Here is a 19,118-nt window from a genome sequence, read left to right as displayed (position 1 = left end):
GGGCTTCCTGACAGACAGAGCTCACCTGTCTTCAAAAGACAGCAGGCTTCATCGACATTTGTCTGAGGTGCTAAGCAAAATCCCCAGAGGGGACACGTTAGGCTTTGATACTGCATCAGTTTAGTGTAGTGGTTGTCAGAGTGATGGGGGGGGGGGGGGGGAAAGGGAAGGGCAGGTGAACAAAGGAAAGTAAGAGAAAGGGGAGCGAAAGACAGTCAGAAGGAGAGGTAGACAGAGAGAGTGTGAAGGGGGGGGGCAGTGAAGAAGTCAGTATTAGGGCAGATGTCACTGACAAGTCTTGGGAGTGGCACACGTTCATCGATATTTTAATGGTATGATCTTGTTTTGCTCAATGAACATTTTCTCCTGGAGAGTTTGCCGTCTGACTTAATGCTCCACGCCACCGTTGACTTGGTGATTTTTCTGGGAGAATGGGACTAAAGGCAGCTAATGGCCTCTCGCCTCCCCTCTGAATAGCTATCAGTCTACAGTGAACACGGCCTCTTGATGATACAGAGCTCCTCGTCGCTGCGCCTGTGCCTGCCTCTCTTTACTGACGGGACTGTCCTCCTTTCCTTGATATGCAGACGGTGAACTGAACCCGCTGGTTGTCTGTGTGGGTTTCAGACGGCAGATTGTTATTTCTCAGCTCACCTTTTGAAAATGCCATAAAGGAGGTGAAGAACGCAGCATCCCTTTCCTTCTGCACTTCTGTTAAGATATCACAACTTTGGAGAGAAATGTAGGACTGAAGTTTATTCTCACATTTGATTCATTTGTTTGTTCATTTTTGTGTTTTTCTTTTCAGTTTCTTGATGGCAGCTTTCCTGAAATGATGAAACTGTCCATTGCATTTATAGCATTCTATGTAATTTAGTTAATTCCACAAATAGGCCTGTTTGTACTACAGTCTATTCGTTGTTCATAGTTTTACTCTCTCAGAGCGCAACGGCCTTGCAGTGTAACATTCAACAGGCTTTTTGGTACATCAGTTGTGACATTTGGAAAATCTCTTTGGGCCAAATAAGGGTCATCTCCCCCTTGTTAGTGATGCAAAGCCTGACTGCAATTTGCTTTTTAACTGTTGTCAATGGATACCGGACGCAGACAGCTTTTAAAATTTAACTTTTCACTATTTCCAGAACTTAATGTGGAGCTAAAGGGATAGTCTGGGTGTTATGAATGGGGTTGTGTGAGGTTCTTATCCATTAGTCAGTGTATTACCTTCTGTAGATTGCGGTCGGCACGACCCCCCCGGTTTGGAGAAGCAGACGTGATCACCAGCACATGTACGGCTGCGGATGTGGGCAGCAGAAAAACACATTTAAGACGTCTGAAAGAAACACACATCTAAAAAAATGTAAATCAGTTCAGGTGTACACTATATATAGAATATTTTCCGACCTGGAATTGAACTGAAAGTAGAAATGAACTGTACTGTTTTTGTCAACGGAGTCCTGTGGCTTTGAAGAGAGCGTAGATATGTTTCACACTCAGTTCAGTTCCCCCGTCGGAAAGGGGCAGAATAAAGTGAAGATAAAGTGGAGACAATACTCTAGATATAGCGTACACCCACACAAAACTATCCTTTTAAAGTCAAATACCATAGATTATTTGCTCATTATTTCTTGTCTTCATTAGATTCTCTACATTTGAATCCTTTGCTAACCACACATCTTTTCATGTTAAGTAACTTGTTTCCTTTCTTTAGTACTTGTACCCATGAGCATAGCCGTACCAGACTCTGAAAGGTTAAGCATAATTCAACAGCTTAGACTTGTTTATACTATTGCTGCGTTAAAAGCGTGCTAAATGTATCCATGAACTATTAACCAAGGGTAAATGTTAATGCTCAAATGGTAATGCAGAAAATTAAAATGCCTTTTCAGAATGTATCTTTTACTACCCCATCATTATCAAATATTGTAGTAAGTATCAAAGTGATACACCAACAGCTGCCATACAGACTTGCAATTCCAATCATGACTCAAAAACGATCATAAAGTAAGCAGCTGCATTTTGTATATTTGAGTGGCAAAGATCAAACAGACCGCATTTAAACATTACTCACATAATTATTTTGAAACAACAGAACAGAACGAGAGCTTGATCTTTACTTTGAGTCTCTTGTCATGTCTGGTGCAATATAAAGTACTTAAATTGTAAGCAGTTGAAAAAAAATATGCTTCTGGTTCAATTTCAACTCTAAAACTGACAGAACATGTAAAGTGGGCCCCGAGCGATGAATGACTATGAAGACAGAGCTTTTATAGATACGGTCAGTGTTTCTAGTTGTGGCGCATCAATTGAGTTTTAGTGTTGGCTGGAGGCCAAAGAAAGATGAGGAAATGCCGTGACATTGAGCAACTCTGACTCCTGGTGAAAGTTCCTCCCTGTCCTCTGCTGGACTAAACAGGTGTTGAAGGTGAGAAGAACAGAGGCCATGCACCAGAGACCAAAGACATACTGCTCCAGAAGGCCTGTTTACTGCTTAATGGACTGTGTTCTCAAATGGGACAGTTAATTAAAACAGAGCCGTGTTTGATCTCCCCCTGTTGCAGGCGTTCATGTGTGTCTGAGTTCAAACCCACACCACCACTAAAGTGTGTGGAGAGGAATAGAGAGCTCCATCGGTTTGGAGGCTTGTTACTAATCAGGCGTTCTACAGTAACTCATGAACTTGTCCTTTTTTGGAGAGATTTTACCTTCTCTATCTGTCAAACGGCCAGGAGGTCTGCTGCAATTAACCTCAATAATTAGTTAATTAGAAAGGTGTTTGATATGCAGCTCTCCAACTGAGAGATGTCCTACACACACACACACACACGCAGTCACACACATACGTGCACAAACACATACACAGGGTTGTTTCTGCAGAAGCGTCATTGTGGACACAAAATTATACAAAACACCACATTAAGGATCCTGAAAAGAATATGAGGACGCACAGACAAGATCGCACAGTTGTGATGGGCCATAATGAATCCGAGCTCTTGACAATGAAGTATCTTTGTGAGTTGATAATGGCAGTGAGACGCAGGATTGGACGCAGATGGACATTTGTGCTTTGGCTTCTTTGATCTCTGAATGCATGAGTGAGAACGTGTGTCTTCCCCATGCAGGCATTTGTATGTGCTTTTATGTTGTTTGTGTGGGAGTTGTTATCACCAGACATTCCATTTGAAATCATCTTACAGTAAAACAGACTTATTATAGAAATCAGTGCTCATTAAAATGTGGAGCATCTGCTGAGGTGTTGCAGGTCTCGCTCTCCATTTGACCTCTGTAACACCTTCTATTATCCGGCCTATGTAGAAATATCTCTCATTTCTCATTTCTACTGTCTTTTTACTGTCTGCAATATGATGCAGACAGATTTTTATAATTGCTCTGTGGAACGTTAGGAGCATGTGTTGGCCACTCATGATACTATTGGGATACACAGAAGCAGCAGAGATCCACACCATCAGGAGCGACCGAAAGCATGTATGAGATTCCACTGGTTGCCAGTGGAGAGCAGTGACGACGGGTCAATGATCAAGTTCAAATGATCTTTATTTCTCTCCCTTCACTTTCCCTTTCCTCCAAGGGAGCCCAGCCGCCCGACCAGCCTGCTGCCTGCTGACTGGAGCTCGGGGCTGGCTTTTGGGAGGGAAGATGAGCCCTTACCTCCGGGGCTGGAGACCCTTCCGCTCCGACTGATGCAGCAGGACTGCACTGCTGTCAAAACCCTGCTTTTACGACTGAGACGGACACTGCAGGAGGTGGGATATGCACACGCACACACGCAGACACGAGCCTACGGAATCTTCTTAACGTGGGTTTGTACTCCGATTAAGAGATCTGTCACAAAGCACAAAGAATAACACAACCTGAAGCCAAAAGTCATTGTTATTCCTCTTGTATCACACTTACAGACCCTTCTTTGATCAAGTTATACATGCATTAAATCGTTTTAAACCAATAAAGGTAAGGGGTTAGCAAATAATGTGCAGCAATTGGCTTTTCGAACCAAAACAGTGCAGTGCTCCACTGACAAATTCTTCACTCCCTGTTTTAATAGGCTCTATTTCAGCTCCATGAAAGCATCTCAAAGTGGATGATTTTCTGCCTTTAAAAGGTCTCTGTAATCACTTTGTTTTGCTAATTTAATCAGATTCTACATTTGGTGGATGAAACTGGGAGGCGTATTTGAGCGTTTGCCATCATATTCTTTATCTGCACACATACGCACACACACACTCAAGCTCCACACATTAATCCTCCTGTTTCAGAGCTGCTCTTTAAATGCTTTAGCCTGCTTTAAAACTAAAGGTTTTACCTCAGGCTATGAGGCCAGCACAGTGCGATAGCAGGGAAACCAGTAAAATTACATCCAAACCATTATAGACGTGATTAGCTGTAATGGTCACTTAGTAAAGCACTGACACGATGCGATAGCTGCACCAGGTTTAACTGTAAAAGTCAGAGACCCATATTGATGGCCCTGTGCAGTCGTGCAATCTTTTTAACTGTGGCACTACTTTACACCAGGATGTAAATAGAACGCAATACTATTCTAGCTGATGTATATTTGATCATTTATTGAGATTAAAACTGCCCTAAACTTGATTCACATGTTTTATTTTTGGGGTGATTGCAATTTGCGCAGAGCTTGACTTGGGGCAGATCCTCAGTCATAACGATAAAACAATCAACGAACACAATCAACCGCTGATTTTAAAATCCAGTTTTATTTAGAGTTCACATCAGAACAGAATGATAACAACACTCTTTCGGAGAATGTCTGAGGCCTAAACAGTCGTACAAGTTTTTCAAAGTTGTGCGAGCACAGTTTCAGTTGCACTAGTTGTTTGGAAGTTTATGTTTGGCGGTGCTTAATGTGTTGTGTATGTTATGTTTTGGAATGAAAGTGGACATATTCGTACTGATATATTTTGAAAGTGTATGAAAGATTTACACACCAAAGGGGGGTGTTGGTAATACCCTTCCTGCTTTGGAAGTTGAGCTGACAGAACATCCATTAGCAATGTCTGGCTGTTGTTTCCTTATAATCTACATGGGTGACTCACCCTTACCAAACACAGCAATATTATACAGACACACATAATACAAATACACAAAAAGACATATAAAAGGGTGACCAGACCTTCCCTAATACCCCACTATTAGCACGTCTGAACTAAGATCAAAGCTAGCTGTAAGGACCTCTCTGTGAATTACTGTCCACAGAGGCATATGTGTGACTTTCTCCCTTTCGCTTCACTCTTCATCTCTCTGTTTTTTCCTCCCAGGACAACTGTGAAAGAGACATGAAATGATAATATAATAATTAGTGGAGAGAGACATAAATTAGAGTGGTGATGGAGAGACTAAAAGGAGTGCAAGAGAGAGAGAGGGTACACAGCAGCAGAACATGAATATGAAAGAGGGGATACTTTGCCCTCTTTGCTTGCTCTGTTGTGTTTGAGTTGTTGTGTGTTAACTTGCAAATTTTGTTACCCGCCATCAACGGATGTAATCCATTTTGCAGCAAGGGGAGGGTTTACTCTGCATGTCTGTATGCTTTGCATTTTGTTTGCTTTGCCCCAATCTTCTGTTATTTATCTTCTCTCTAATGTCATCCGAAACACTGCTCGGCTTTATACAGTGTGTCACGCATAACACGGTGCAGCTCCGTTCCAGTCCTCCTCCAAACAACTGAAAAGGCACGGAGATGCTCACAGAGAGGCAAACATTACAATAATGAATCATGCAGAGTAATCTAACGCTTATGAAACCAGCGCTCAAGTCCAAATGTCCAATATTTATCTCATCATCTCCTCGATGTTCTCTCTCTGTTCTGCTCTATACCAGTCACTACTGTATCATTATCTCACAACAATACAATACGAAATTACAAATTGCTTTGACTAAAGTGGATATTTACGTGATCATTTATTACGCCTTAAGCTGCAATGAGCATTATACTTTTTGATTAATTTTGTTGTAAAGTTTTGTTGCCACCTGAGACGGCAAACAGGAGAATATTTGTAATGCTTCGATGCCTATGCTAAGTTCAGTTACGTTAGCCAGCGTTATGGAAAAATAAGTGTAATGCTGCTCAACAGTTGTCTGCAAGAAGACCTGGACAAAGTGAATAAGATGATAAAAAGAAACATAACTTGCCAGTTTCTCAGTTGCTGTCAAAAAGGTTATGAAACTAAGCGGTTTAGATGCAAACCAGCCTCAATGTCCCCGGTTAAAGTTGGACTGGGGAACCTCTATGACATAACTGTGAGTGTCCTACACAAAGCATTGACGAATGCATATCGTTACACAAGACACACATGACCGACAGGCCAGATAATATATCAAACCCTATCATTTCCTGCGTTTGTTGTGCATCATATTAGTCAGATTAGCATATTTAAGCCAGCTGCCGAGAACTCCGTCCATCTTGGATTTATTTCTCTCTCAGCAGTTTATCCTTTTGGCTGCACGGGAGGAACAATTCTAAAATGCCACTGTCCACGTGTGCATTAATGTTGCCTAACACAATGATCCCCATTTGTCAATGTCAGCCATGGATTCTAGCAAATCTGTGACGGCCCTATGTTTTACAGCATACACTCGCAGTCTTTGTGGGCCTGGTTTGGCGATATCCACGCATGCACCGGCAGGCCCTGTTAGCTTGTGTCCCAGCAAGCCCCTCTGTCCGTCCCAGTGACTGTTAGCCCTGAGGCAGCTGCTTGCCCCGTGGCAGCAGCCTATTCTTGCTGCCTCCACCAAATCATTTCAACAGCATGTCTTTGTTGCGAGGATCGCTGTCAGTATGATAAAGCGTAGTCGAAAGTGCTGTTGTTCATTATATTGTCATTTAAGGCAGTGCCATTTATCTCTGCAACTATCGTTACACCAGCTTTTTAAGAGATGCAGATTACACGAGAACTCCTGAGCCCCGGGGTTAAAAACGTTGCAATACCCGAGCAGAGTAGGTATTTCCAATTTAAAGCATTCACCCTGTGTTTTCCAAAGAACTGACTACATTTTATGACAGTATGTTGTTAATGGGGCTGCCTTCCGATAAAAAGCTGAATGTCAATGAGAGAGGGTGGGCATGAATGCACCTTGAGTTATTTGAAGGTTTTCATTTCTTGATTTAACTGATGTGGGAATGTGATTAAAGACTTGTATGAAACTACAGAACCTGTTTTCCTTTCTTGGTCCATTCATCATCTTTAGACATTTAGCTTCTGGGTAGTGCAAGTCATTAAATCCAGAGCTCCCAGGCAGTTTTCCCCATTTTGAAATCTGAAAGGCTTTTTACTGAACCACATCTAATTGTGGGGACAGTTGTGTGTTAAGGCCTGTGGGATAGGGGTGACCTTAAAGAGAATGTGTATGTGTTAGAAGGAAAAGAGGGAGAGAGAGAGAGTGTTTGGGTGTCAGTGAGTGTGCGCCTGTCTCTCCACATGGGGAAAGGCATTGATCACCGGTGACACATTGAGGGCCTCACGCTGTAGCGCACCTATAATTCTGATAGGGAGGTATGCTTCTTTAAAAGGTCAGCCAAAGCAATAAACCATGAAGTTTATGCTGTGCAAAGATTTAGGCTCTGATGCTTCTCAGAGTTACCTTCAAAACCAGAAACTAGGACAAAAATATGCACAAACTAAATCAAGATTTTTGCCTAAAAAGCACCTTTTTTTTACGGTTATCATAAGTATTGTCATCTCTCTCAAACAACAGAGGGGAACATGCACATGAATCTGCAAGTGAGCAGAAGAAAGAAAGATACCTTATCAGAAAACAAATTGTTTGGAACATACTCGTACTTCAATTTACCTTACCGTGTTCCTTGTCACATCTTTGTCATATATCTTGTCATCTCACACTGCATGCAGCATTACATCATCATCAGCAGTGCTGCCTGGAGACATGACTTTAACCTCTCCAGGTTTACCATCTGTCCTATCATAAGCCCTCACAGGTGACATTTAGGCCAGCGCCTGCTCTCTTTAAGGGGTGTGTGTGTGTGTGTGTGTGTGTGTGTGTGTGTGTGTGTGTGTGTGTTTGTGTGTGTGTGCACACTTTTGTCACATGAATGTATGCAGTGAACGGTGTGTGTGTGTGTGTGTGTGTGTGTGTGTGTGTGTGTGTGTGTGTGTTTTGGAGCCCCCTCTAGCTGCCCTTGCTCTCTGCTCACTAGACACCTGTGTTAAGGAGGAGAGACAAAATGTGTCTGATCACAGCTGGTGTTAGAAAACACAGACATAATAAGACAAAAAAACAGGTGAAAAGTTACAACATGAAGTTGTATTTATCCAGGCAAGTGTCCTACATTTTTATGAACCAAAGGTGCTTCAACCCTAGATACACAGACTAGATGTAATGATGTCCTGCAGATATTCTGTAGAAAATGACACTAACTTTTAGGATATAATAATAAGCATCTATCTGGATAGAATTAGTCTATTGTATCTAATTGGTAACCAGACTTATATGTGTAATGTTTTTGCCAATATTGTTTAACAATAAATTAAAATAGAAAGAATTAAAAGCAAAAATACTTGCAGATGCCTGGATTTTGTTACAGACGATTATTAACCGAGACTGAACTTGTAAATATCATTCTGTGCACACCACAAGCAGCACTTACAATGTAAATCACACACCTCATCTTGATGTTGTTTTCATATTCTTGCCTTTTGCAGAGTACAGAGACGAGTCCTGCCAGCAGCCTCCAGTCTCTCCCCATCAGCCCCAGCAGTGAAAAATCCCTTCCATTTAAGGTAACCTAAAGCAGACCATTTCATGCTGCTTTATGCGTATGAATAATACTGAATTTGTATGTTTGTGTCTAAGAGAAACGGAGAGATGTTTGCTGAGTGTTCAGTGAGTGGCTTTAGCAAACTTTTGACCAATAATTATTGACATCTGTTAACTAGTTTGAGTGTAAGCAACACCCACACTTCATGTGTTTCATGTGTTTCCTTCAGGTTTCAGAACAATTAACTCATAACGATCAAATAGGCAGAAAGAGGAGCAAGGCAGGAAGGGAGAAGGAGAGGGAAATATAAAGAGGAGAGTAGCAAAAAGAGAGTTGGGGATAAATTGAACGAGAGAGGGGTAAAGTGCTTTGCTTGCCTTGACAGGCCCCAGACACCCTCTGTCAACCTAGTCCATCAGAGCTGTGCACCCAGATAAGATTTATTAATGCGGGGACTGGGAGCATGGGTGCTCAAGTGTGTGTGTGTGCACGCGCAAGGTTTAGGTTTACCAAGGGAGGACTTTGTCAAGCTTTTCTCTGGGATTTAGTTGGGTGGCAGCAGAGTTCTCGTTAAACCGTTAAAGGAGAGACGAGACTTTTCAACTCCGTGTTGCTTTTTTAAATCCCCCCCGTCCTTCACATACATGGAGAGGTACAGTAAAAGCCCCTTATAATGTAGTGGAGCAACACACAACCACAAACTAAGGCCTCAGTACCTGACACAGTGCCAACAATATTATGCATGTCTGTGCTAAGTGTGTTTGTGTGTGTGTGTGCACTTATATCTGTGTACCAGTGTGCATTTTTAGATAGGTCTACATAGAGTATTTTTTTGTTTGTAGTCTGTATGCATTTATTTGTGTTTGCCTGTGTGTGTGTGTGTGTGTGTGTGTGTGAGAGAGAGAGAGAGGGTGGATGTTTGTGTGAATGCATGCCCTCTTTATTGACCTACATGGAGTATCAGTGGCAGCTGGATGATAAGGAAAAATTAAAAATGTAGGGTGGGACACAGCATGAAGACAGCAGCTCTGGTTCAAACTCCCTCATGAAGGAATGGACGAATGGACAGACAGTCAGACAGTCAGACAGTCAGACAGACAGACAGACAGGGAAGGTGGACAACTGGAATAGTTTATTCGGGAGAGGTTGGGAAGAAATAGGACAAATGTCTGATTGAACAGTCCAAAGCACAAATGTAAAGACTTACAATCAGAAATCAATAGCAAGAACTATAGGTTTGTATCGCTCTGTCTGTGGATAAGGCTTAGAGTTGCTGTGTACAGATCCATCACAAATCTACAGTAGGTGTTGAAGGTTGACAGACTTTGTGATAAACGTATTGCAGTCATACAAACTGGTTTGAAAGGAGCATGAAGATGCATCGTTGATGTTCGGAACAACATAGAATATAGTGTCTGTCATAAAGATCTTCTAAGAGCAAGGTTCACTCAGCTAGCTTCATCTGAAACTTTCGGCCGGAACTTGTACGGACATGATGTTTCAACAGTTTAAAAGATATTGAAACTTGGTTGGGGTGAAGAACAATTTGAAGATTCTTCACTTCATTGTTAATTATTAAGAAAGTTATGCGCCAGAGAAGAAAAAGCACCAGCTGGCATCCAAGAAAAACTTGTCATAAACAGTGTTTTTTTTTTTTTTTTTTGTTCTTCTGATTAACAATGGAGCATTCATTCTAAATATCTTGAGCATCTTCTTACCTAACTGGGAGTTGACTGGAGATTTATATAAAAAGCATTGAGAAAACAGCAAGAGCTGGAAGAATTGAGGTTAGGCAGGGTATAAAAACGGGTAGAGAGTGTGTGTGTGCGTGTGTGTGTGTGTGTGTGCGTGTGTGTGCGTGTGTGCGCATGACACTGCTTGTCAACACATGACTATTTTCTTCCGAACTTCGAATGGTTATGCAGTGTTTCAGTTCAACGTGTGTGTGTGTGTGTGTGTGTGTGTCAGCCTGAACAAGCATTTCATTACCAGTCGAGGATGAATTTATATCTCAAACAAAACGAAACAAACATAGCACACAGTTTGTACATTTCAATAGGCAAGCTTATGACAAAGCAACAGAAAAGACCAAGGCTTTTAGTACTGCACTGTGAAGGAATAGTTTGATGTTTTGGTAAATGTATATTGCATGAGGAGAATATAAGGAAATGGTTGCAATGCTGAGAATAGGACATTGTTCTACTTGACTATAAGATAGATTGAGGAGCGAGGGGATGAGGGAGAACGGCTTTGGGGGAAAAGCTATCTGTGAGGTGCATACAAAGGGAATGCATTCAGTTCGAAGACATTAAGTTAGATAACACGGTAAAATAGGAGAAAATGAATACGGGGAGTGCAAGAGATGGAGGTGAGAGGGTGGTAGAGAAAGAGGGAGGGGGGGGGGGAGAGAAGAAAAAAGAGGGTTTGAGGGAGGGGCGAGAAGAGGAGAATTTGTCCTGGCACTCCAGAAAGCGACTCTGTGGGTGTAAAAATAATCTGCGGTAGCCACCTGAGAGGCTGCAGTGTCACAGTGCGCCCCAGTTTAATTTAGACCCAACGCATATGACATGATTTTCACCAGATTTTGTCCCAGTTACAGTGTTGCTGTATTTTAGAAGACTGAAGTAAAAAATCTCACACTAGTGTTGTCAGGCGTGTATTCAGAGCACCAGTGTGTTTTAATCCTTAATAAATTGACATTTGTGTACATTCACCTTTGTGTCAGCAGACATGAGGAACTTCTTTTTTTAGTCAAACATTTATCATTGTGTCACACGCTGCATAATTAGAAATGAATAATGTATAATTATAATGACTTCAAATGTATAATTATACATCATTCCCCGCACCAAGGCCAAAGGATACATGCGTGCTAGAAAACCTGTGAAGATGCACGTTCCATGAGCACACACACACTACACACAAAACAAACAGGCAGCCATAAACACACATCCTCACATGCATATACAAACTAAATATGATGCTGTATGACTTTCACACTAACAGTGAGGGTGGCAAGTTTCTCACACACACTGCCACAAACTGTATTAATGTGTGAAAGAGAGGGAGAGGTGATCAGGAAAAAATACAAAGAGTCCTCGGGATTTACTGTCCTGAATTTCATATTTTCTGTTCAATTTATGATCCTCCATATTAACAGTGAAATTTCAAGTTGTTAATTATGCAACACAACCTGAACGACAAAATAGGTAATTTCCCAAAACGACACGTATGACTGTTGGAGAGTGACAGCAACAGGTGCATGCTGTGGAACGGTCACAGATTTACATTTTGTGGTTAACATTGTTAATAGAAACTGAAACAAAAATACCTGGTTTGGTTGTGTTTGTAATAAGTATGTTTGGCTACATAACTTGCGTTTTGTGACATAAGTTAAATAAGTTACGTCTGTGTTAAGTTAACTTAGTTAAGTACATTATGTAAGTTAGCTTCCGTAAGTAAATTGAAATAAATCAACTTTGATTTTCTCACAGGACACGAACAGCAGTCTCCTGAGTGAAAGTCCTGTGTTTGACCCATGCAGTCACCCTGACCTTCTTTCTTACATGTATTTTGTTGCTTTTTATTCTGTGTCACCTGACGTCTGCCTTTGCTCCTGTCGTAATTACTATGGCCACTCTTTCGCTCGGACGGTCTGTCACTACACCAACATCTTAAAAAGTCCGTTCAGTCCGGGGCCGGTCACACAAAGCCGAGTTACACTGATCTACTGCTACTTTGCGAAAGTTGCTTAAAAAGGAAGACCAAAAGATTTCAGGTTAACTGCCTTACCCGTGGCTATCTCAACACTAAAGAAGCTGTGTTTCTAAAGTAACAATCCATGAAACCTGCTGATAAGAGGTATGGAGAGGCAACGACTACAGAAAGAGATTTATAAGACTGTAAAAAACGTCCTTACGACAGTTTTAATGGCTTTTGTTGAGCGGAGCAGCTTAAAATGCTGTGCTTTTCAATCAGAACAAATAGACAATTAATCCCAGTAAAAACATTAAAGAATTATATCTGAAGTGTGACTCTTTGTTAGATCTAAGCCACAGCTAAAGCCTGTCTTTGTGCTTCTGGTTCTGTGCTAATCATTGATGCGTCTGTGGGTTCCTGTCTCACCAACATGTAAGACAGTAGAAAAAGAGTACGACACTGCTTTATTTATAACATTTATGCTATATTTAATATGTCTCAGTGATAATTCCAGCTATGTTTTAGCAGGTGACATCTCTCTTCTTACATAACTGGTTTGACAGGTTGCCTAACTGTGTCAGTGTGAGGTGTCAGCTGTTCTGCCTCTCGAGGTGTTTGGGACAGATAGAGAACCTATAGCGCCACATGACTGCTGCTGTTCACCAGACACAACACGCCTCTCTGTTTGTGAAGGAGAGTTAAAGCATCGCAGTTTACTCTAAGTACCATCTACCCGTATGTGACCGAAGTGCTTGTGGATGAGTTGATCTCTGAACACTCGTTCCCTCCTAATTCTTCCATTTACGCGGTCCTAACAGTTCCAGTGCATCCATCGTGAAGCGTCGGTAGTTCGGCCCTCTCCTTGTCTACTGAAAGCAGAGTAAATTGATAAAGACAGCTGACAAAGGTCACAGTTTTTAATTGTACATTCTTGAAGGCATGAGACTGTATCCCTATGTGCAAATGACACTTTATTTTTTATCACCTCCTCTGTTTTTTTACACTTCAGGGGGTTTGTTGTGACAGTGGTTTGTGCCTGCGGGAGGCTGTTCAGTCTTTTTTTTTTGTGTGGAGTTTCAGTCACCAGCAACACAGAAGTCCTGTTAACAATACCTGTAATACAGTATATATACATCATTGACTTTGTAACAATGAATGAAAAATCTAAAGGCCGTCCATCATTTTGACGGACTGGAGGCCTTGGAGCGCGTCTGTGACCACTACGGGTCACAGAGTGGTACCGGTGGCTGGGTCCGATCCACTTTGTTTGTTTCCCATATACAGAGCCAGTGCTGTGTATACATTTGAAACATGCCTGTAATAATAGATTATGACAGAGAGAAAGTTCTAACGAGCCCACGCAACCTGCAGACCTGTAGCAAACACAAAGGTGCCGCGTTGCCGGAATTTGAATGAATGCGGCCGAAGCACGCGCTTCATCCTGCTGCGGCCTGTCTGCTCTGTGTGTCTTGTGTGTGTGTGTGGCTCAGCTCAGGCAAACTGACACACCGATAGCAGCACACAGCAGAGGAGAGAGACAAAGAGCAGGGATAAACACTCAAGCACATCAAAGCACACAGTGGCGGTATTCATCGTGGGAATGAGAACAGGCGGCACACCCTGCTTACCGGCCCAGACGCCCTTTGCTGACCCCCAGAAACGTCCCAAAAAGTGAGGAAGAGGAGGAAAAGATAGAGATAGAGCCCCCGCCACAGACTTCTAAGGGATGCATAAGTGATGATTGAGAGGGAATATCTTTGTATAAATCTTTACATTGTTTTCTTTTGTTAAAGACAATTCCTGTATATATACCGTTGAAATTAATTAATTATTTCTAATTGGTTAATCTATCGTTCCATTTCTTCTGCTTTTCGGGGTCCATTTCTTTTTAATTAAATTAATTTAATCCAATTTATTTTGACATGCTGCTGGCTAAGTTGCGATTGCTATGTAGTATTAAAATGTGTTAAAAAAGTATTTTCTGTCAAGCTCCTTTGTTATTTTCTCACACAGTTATTTATCCATTCATCCATTGAGGGGGCATCATAACGATCACAAGTTACATTTGTCCATTTCTGATTATTGATGAGACTTGAGCATCAGGCGAGCAGGCTTGTCTGCATCAGAGAGGTCATTTAGAGGATGTTGTTGCAGCTATATGGTTCCCTGTGGTCTCCCTCTGACTCTATGTCTGTCCTTTAGCTAGATGGCTCCCCACGGTCTCAGACCATCATGCTCAGCCTCAGGCCCTCTCTGTCCTCTCCGTCTCTCTATCACTGCCCCCCTTTCCTCCCGTCTCCGCCTCATTTTCCTCCCGTTATCTTGCCCCTCTTTTCATCTCCTGCTTTTATGTCCTTGAAGAGGTAATGATCGTCTGTCTGTCATCTGCTCCTTCTCTCTCTCGCTCTGTTATTGCTTTCCTCTTATTCCCTCTGATCTTCTCACTGCATCACTCTCTGTCCACATCTTAGCTACCTGTCAGTTTCAGAATATTTTAATCATAACTGCTTGGTCTGGAGCCCGATTTTGGACCTCCCCGTGAGTCATTGTGTAGCCTGAGATCTTCTGGCAGCTCCGTCTTGGCTGTTTGACTGAGCTTTAGAAAACCCTGCTGTAGGAAATCAGGTTGGCAGACTTTAAATGTAGCTGTTTCCCCTTCAGTAACTCAAGTTAGTTAACTTAAGCCGGATAAATGAGACTCAAGTAACAAGAGACAAGTAACAATTGCGCCACACATATAGTCATAAACATGATACATCATAAACATCAAACACATTTTAATGTGACATAATGCCATTTTTAGAATTATTTATAACCATCTCTTGCTGTGAAGCACTTTGTAACTGTTGTTGTGAAAGGTGCCATAAGAATAAAGTTATTTTTATTAGTATTATTACTCTCCTGTCTTCCCCACAGTAATGTCCCCTGACAACACAAGGTCATATTAAAGTGCTATATGTGCTCTGGGGTGCCGCCATAGGACACGCCAAGTTTATCACAGACACGTAGAGAGAAGAGGAGATCACAATGCCTGCTGCATGCATGACAACTTTATTACACGTACACACACGCACACTAGCGAGACCTGCAACAAACACGCTGATAAATGCACATAAAACACTTGAAAACACACGTAAACTTTTATGGAGACAGTCAGAAATCCACACGTGCGCACACACAGGCACATCTTTTGTATATTGTCATCCTCTTAGGCTCTATGTATTGCTTTTGCGGGAATATGGTCCCTGAGATAAATCATTGCTGTCTGCAGTGTCCTAAGTAATGTGGTGTCTTGTCGCTTGTGTTTAGGACCCTGGCAGAGAGGAGGCCTTGCTGCAACAGCTGAGAGAGAAAGACGAACTGATTCTCAGACTCCACAAGGAACTGGTAAGGTTTGAGTTTAAATGCGAATGCAGTACGAAACATTATCAGCATTTTTCTTTAGGTCTCACCACCAATTCTACTTTTTGCCAAGGTATCGTGTTTTGAAATTCAAAATGCCTTTTAGTGACAGTCGGTATAAAGAGTAATCAGTATGAGAGAAGTTGAAAGTTAAAATGATTGTGTGTTCATTTTGGAGTACAACTAAGGCTGCAAGTCAAGCTTTTATTTTATAGTCAGTAGTTTTGAAGTTCATAGTTCTGTAATAACAAATGAAGCTTTTACTCAACCAGATTTCAACAAAAGCTAAATAAACGACAGCTCCATTTTGACTTCCTCACATAAAAACATAGTATTCATTCAATAGCAGCTGCCAGCCAGAAGATTGTTCAGATGACGGTCGTTCAGCGATAGGTACACATGATGTTCAGTAATGACAAATATTAACGAATCCAATAAATCAAAATGTTTCTTCATAACACGGTAGAGTCGTGTAACTAATAAGAAAAGCAACTCATAGTCTCAGACATTGATGTATGCAAGGTTTGCTCATCTAATTTTATCTCTATCTCAGTTTCTTTCTCTGGGTCCCTGTTTTTCTAAACTTCGGAATTAATAATTTAAGTCGCTTGAATGTTTTTGAATTATTTGTTTTACGGGTATAAATTAAAGACTAATTGCCTTTGAAGCACCATTTTTCATTCCCTTTCAAACATTTCAAAGAACTGGAAAGTTTTACTTTTTCAATTTGCCAAACAGCTTTGTCAGTTTTCCTTCTTCTTGTGATGTTCTGCTGTGTGAGACGACATACAGCAGAGAGCGGCGTGACAGGAAAGACTGGTCACAGAAGGAGAGAGGAAATGAATGTGGGAAGGGTTTTTATAGTTGGCTTGAAGTCACAGCATTGATGTCACATGGTGTGGCACCATGAAGCCCGTCTTTTCCATCTTTGTTCATGTAAACTGCTTGTTCCCACCAACTTAAATTAATGTAATAGCAGAATTATGATTGGGACTTCAGTCCGGCCAAGAGATATAGAAGTATAATGTTTTCACAAATCTGCCCCTGTAGACAAGGATGAGAAGCGTGGATTCATTTCCAGCATTGGATATTTGATAATACCAAAGCATATGAAAATGGGGATTTTGGAAGCTCGATGTTGGATGATCTGCGAAAATTCCCCATACGGCAACGTTTTTCATCATTTGTCATTTGCTCATCCATAATTTGTCACCTGTTCCATCAAAGCAATGTAATGCAGACATTATGCCAGGCCTTAGCAGGATGATGTGCCAGCGTAATGGCGCTATAGTGAGAGATGCCAGTCCAACCCACTGACTTGAGTCTCATCTGGCATCTGTTTGTTTGATGACTTTCTGGCAGCCGTATCTCATTTTTCTCCCTCAGCAGCACCTCTCTCCTCTTTCTATATGGGCTGTGTTAGCACTGTGTGCGCTTAAAGTGGAGGTAAAGCTAGCGTAGGTAACTTATTTGTTTGTGATATTTGTCAAAATTCAAATTACATCCGAACAGAAAAACAGTAAATCAAATGCTCTGACAAAAAGAAAGACAGAAATAAGGTATCTGTGGCTGTTGCAGGCCTGTAATAAGCCCCTAAAATGATTTTCTTCTGCCTTTATGAAATAATTAGAAGGCCAACCATCCTTTCTACCTCCCTCCTCACATACCCTTGTGCACTCTGCCACTGCACTCATTGCGTGGGAGTCCTCCACAAGGCCGGGCAGACAAAAACTTCCCAATGCTAACGTGCTAGCTTGACAGCTGTGACAACTAACGATAGCCTTGTGTGTTTTTTATTTCATTTTACACGCGATTGAGACATGAGGTCGTCACAACAACAATGCGCTACTCAGGCCTCCAGGGAGGATACTTTCAAGATCTAGCTTACTCTTGCTAGTTTCTCCAAAGTTGACTTAAATGGCCACTCAGACGGCTACATGCACGGGTACAGTTTCCCCAGAACACAGCTGTGTCTGGAGTTACCAGCTACTCCCACTCCGGAAAGGAGCTGTATTAAGACTGTTGACACTGTTTAACAGTTCATGTAACCATCATTTCTCTCCTTGACAGGCTAGACTTAAAGCACCCTTTTAATTGCACTCAATAATTACTTGTAGGTAGTTTTCTTTTCTTAAGAAATACATGCAGCAACCTATAATGCATTTAACATTTATTTATAATTCCATTTCACATGGAATTGGACTACTTTAGCTGATTAGGAGTTATAGAAGAAATGTTATCTTTTTTTTTGTACTGTGGCAGTCCTTTGTAGCTCAGGCTGATTAATTTGTCTGGAGGCTGCTTCAGTAGATGTTATATCATAGTTGAGATAAAGATTATAGTGACGTTGTCAAGAGATTATTGAGCAGAATACATTTCACCTAACTGCAAACTACATCAATGCCTCAATAATAAACCTACAGTTAAAGTAACTCCTCTATGACGGTGTCAAACAACTGAGCAACACAAACATTTGGAGTTGAGCCAATTTAGGGGAATAAGGCTGGTGATATTCCATATGTTTCTTATTCTCATTAAGTCTGGTGGAAACCAACAGCTCATTAGTCCGCCTTTCAATACTTTCTGAGCTCCCCAGCCTATTTGCTGCATTCATTCCCACTAAAGATGTACATTTTTAAAAAACAGGTCACCATTTTTAACAAGGTTGAGAAGTTTCCTAAAACAGCAAAGCACTGTATTTTTTTAGCAAGCGTTGATAAAACAGAAGTGCATTTTGTAGGGACTGTTTACAGCAGCAGTATGTGGGATTTAATCAAAAATAAACTTGAAGTGTTCATGGTTCTGAAGGAACAAACATATAGAATATCACATGCCTTGTTATTGAAGTCTCCAAGTCTGTCTACAGTTTGATCACCCTTTTACATTTACATGGTGTTAACTTCTTTTTCTCATTACCCCGACACCTATTGTAGAGGTGTTTCCTCTCTCTCTTACTCTCTGTGCACTCATCCATCAGTCTTTAGGCCATGCACAAACACACACGGATGCTGATCCGCCTTGGATGTGTGTGTATATTCATTTGTTTGGCACTTCTCTCTGACAGGGATGTTCTGGCTCCTGCTACCGGCTGGATTTGATTTCCAGACATGCTGTGTGCCTGTGTGTGTGTGTGTGTGTGTGTGTGTGTGTGTGTGTTTTTTACGAGCAAAAGTGTGCATAAATCTGTTTGTGTATATGTCAGATCCAGCCAGTGTCCTTACTGCGGCCAAAGCCGAACCTTATTTTGAATTCACACCATATGTCC

General features: G+C 41.5%; 1 protein-coding gene across 4 annotated transcripts in view; it reads left to right on the top strand.

Annotated features, from left to right (window-relative positions):
* ccser1 (coiled-coil serine-rich protein 1) overlaps nucleotides 1-19,118 on the top strand; it is a 103,852-nt gene that overhangs the window by 32,781 nt on the left and 51,953 nt on the right. For all 4 annotated transcript variants that reach the window (XM_031856541.1, XM_031856540.1, XM_031856542.1 and 1 more), the window contains exons 7-9: nucleotides 3,590-3,764; nucleotides 8,697-8,774; nucleotides 15,761-15,838. In XM_031856541.1, the coding sequence (XP_031712401.1) occupies nucleotides 3,590-3,764; nucleotides 8,697-8,774; nucleotides 15,761-15,838 (331 nt within the window). The remainder of the gene's footprint in view (nucleotides 1-3,589; nucleotides 3,765-8,696; nucleotides 8,775-15,760; nucleotides 15,839-19,118) is intronic.

This window comes from Anarrhichthys ocellatus, unplaced genomic scaffold (genome assembly GCF_004355925.1).
Source record: "Anarrhichthys ocellatus isolate YVR2014 unplaced genomic scaffold, GSC_Weel_1.0 scaffold17, whole genome shotgun sequence".
In the NCBI taxonomy this organism is placed as follows: domain Eukaryota; kingdom Metazoa; phylum Chordata; class Actinopteri; order Perciformes; family Anarhichadidae; genus Anarrhichthys; species Anarrhichthys ocellatus.
Note: the sequence above shows the minus strand (reverse complement) of the source record. Positions and strands in the feature narration are given on the sequence as shown.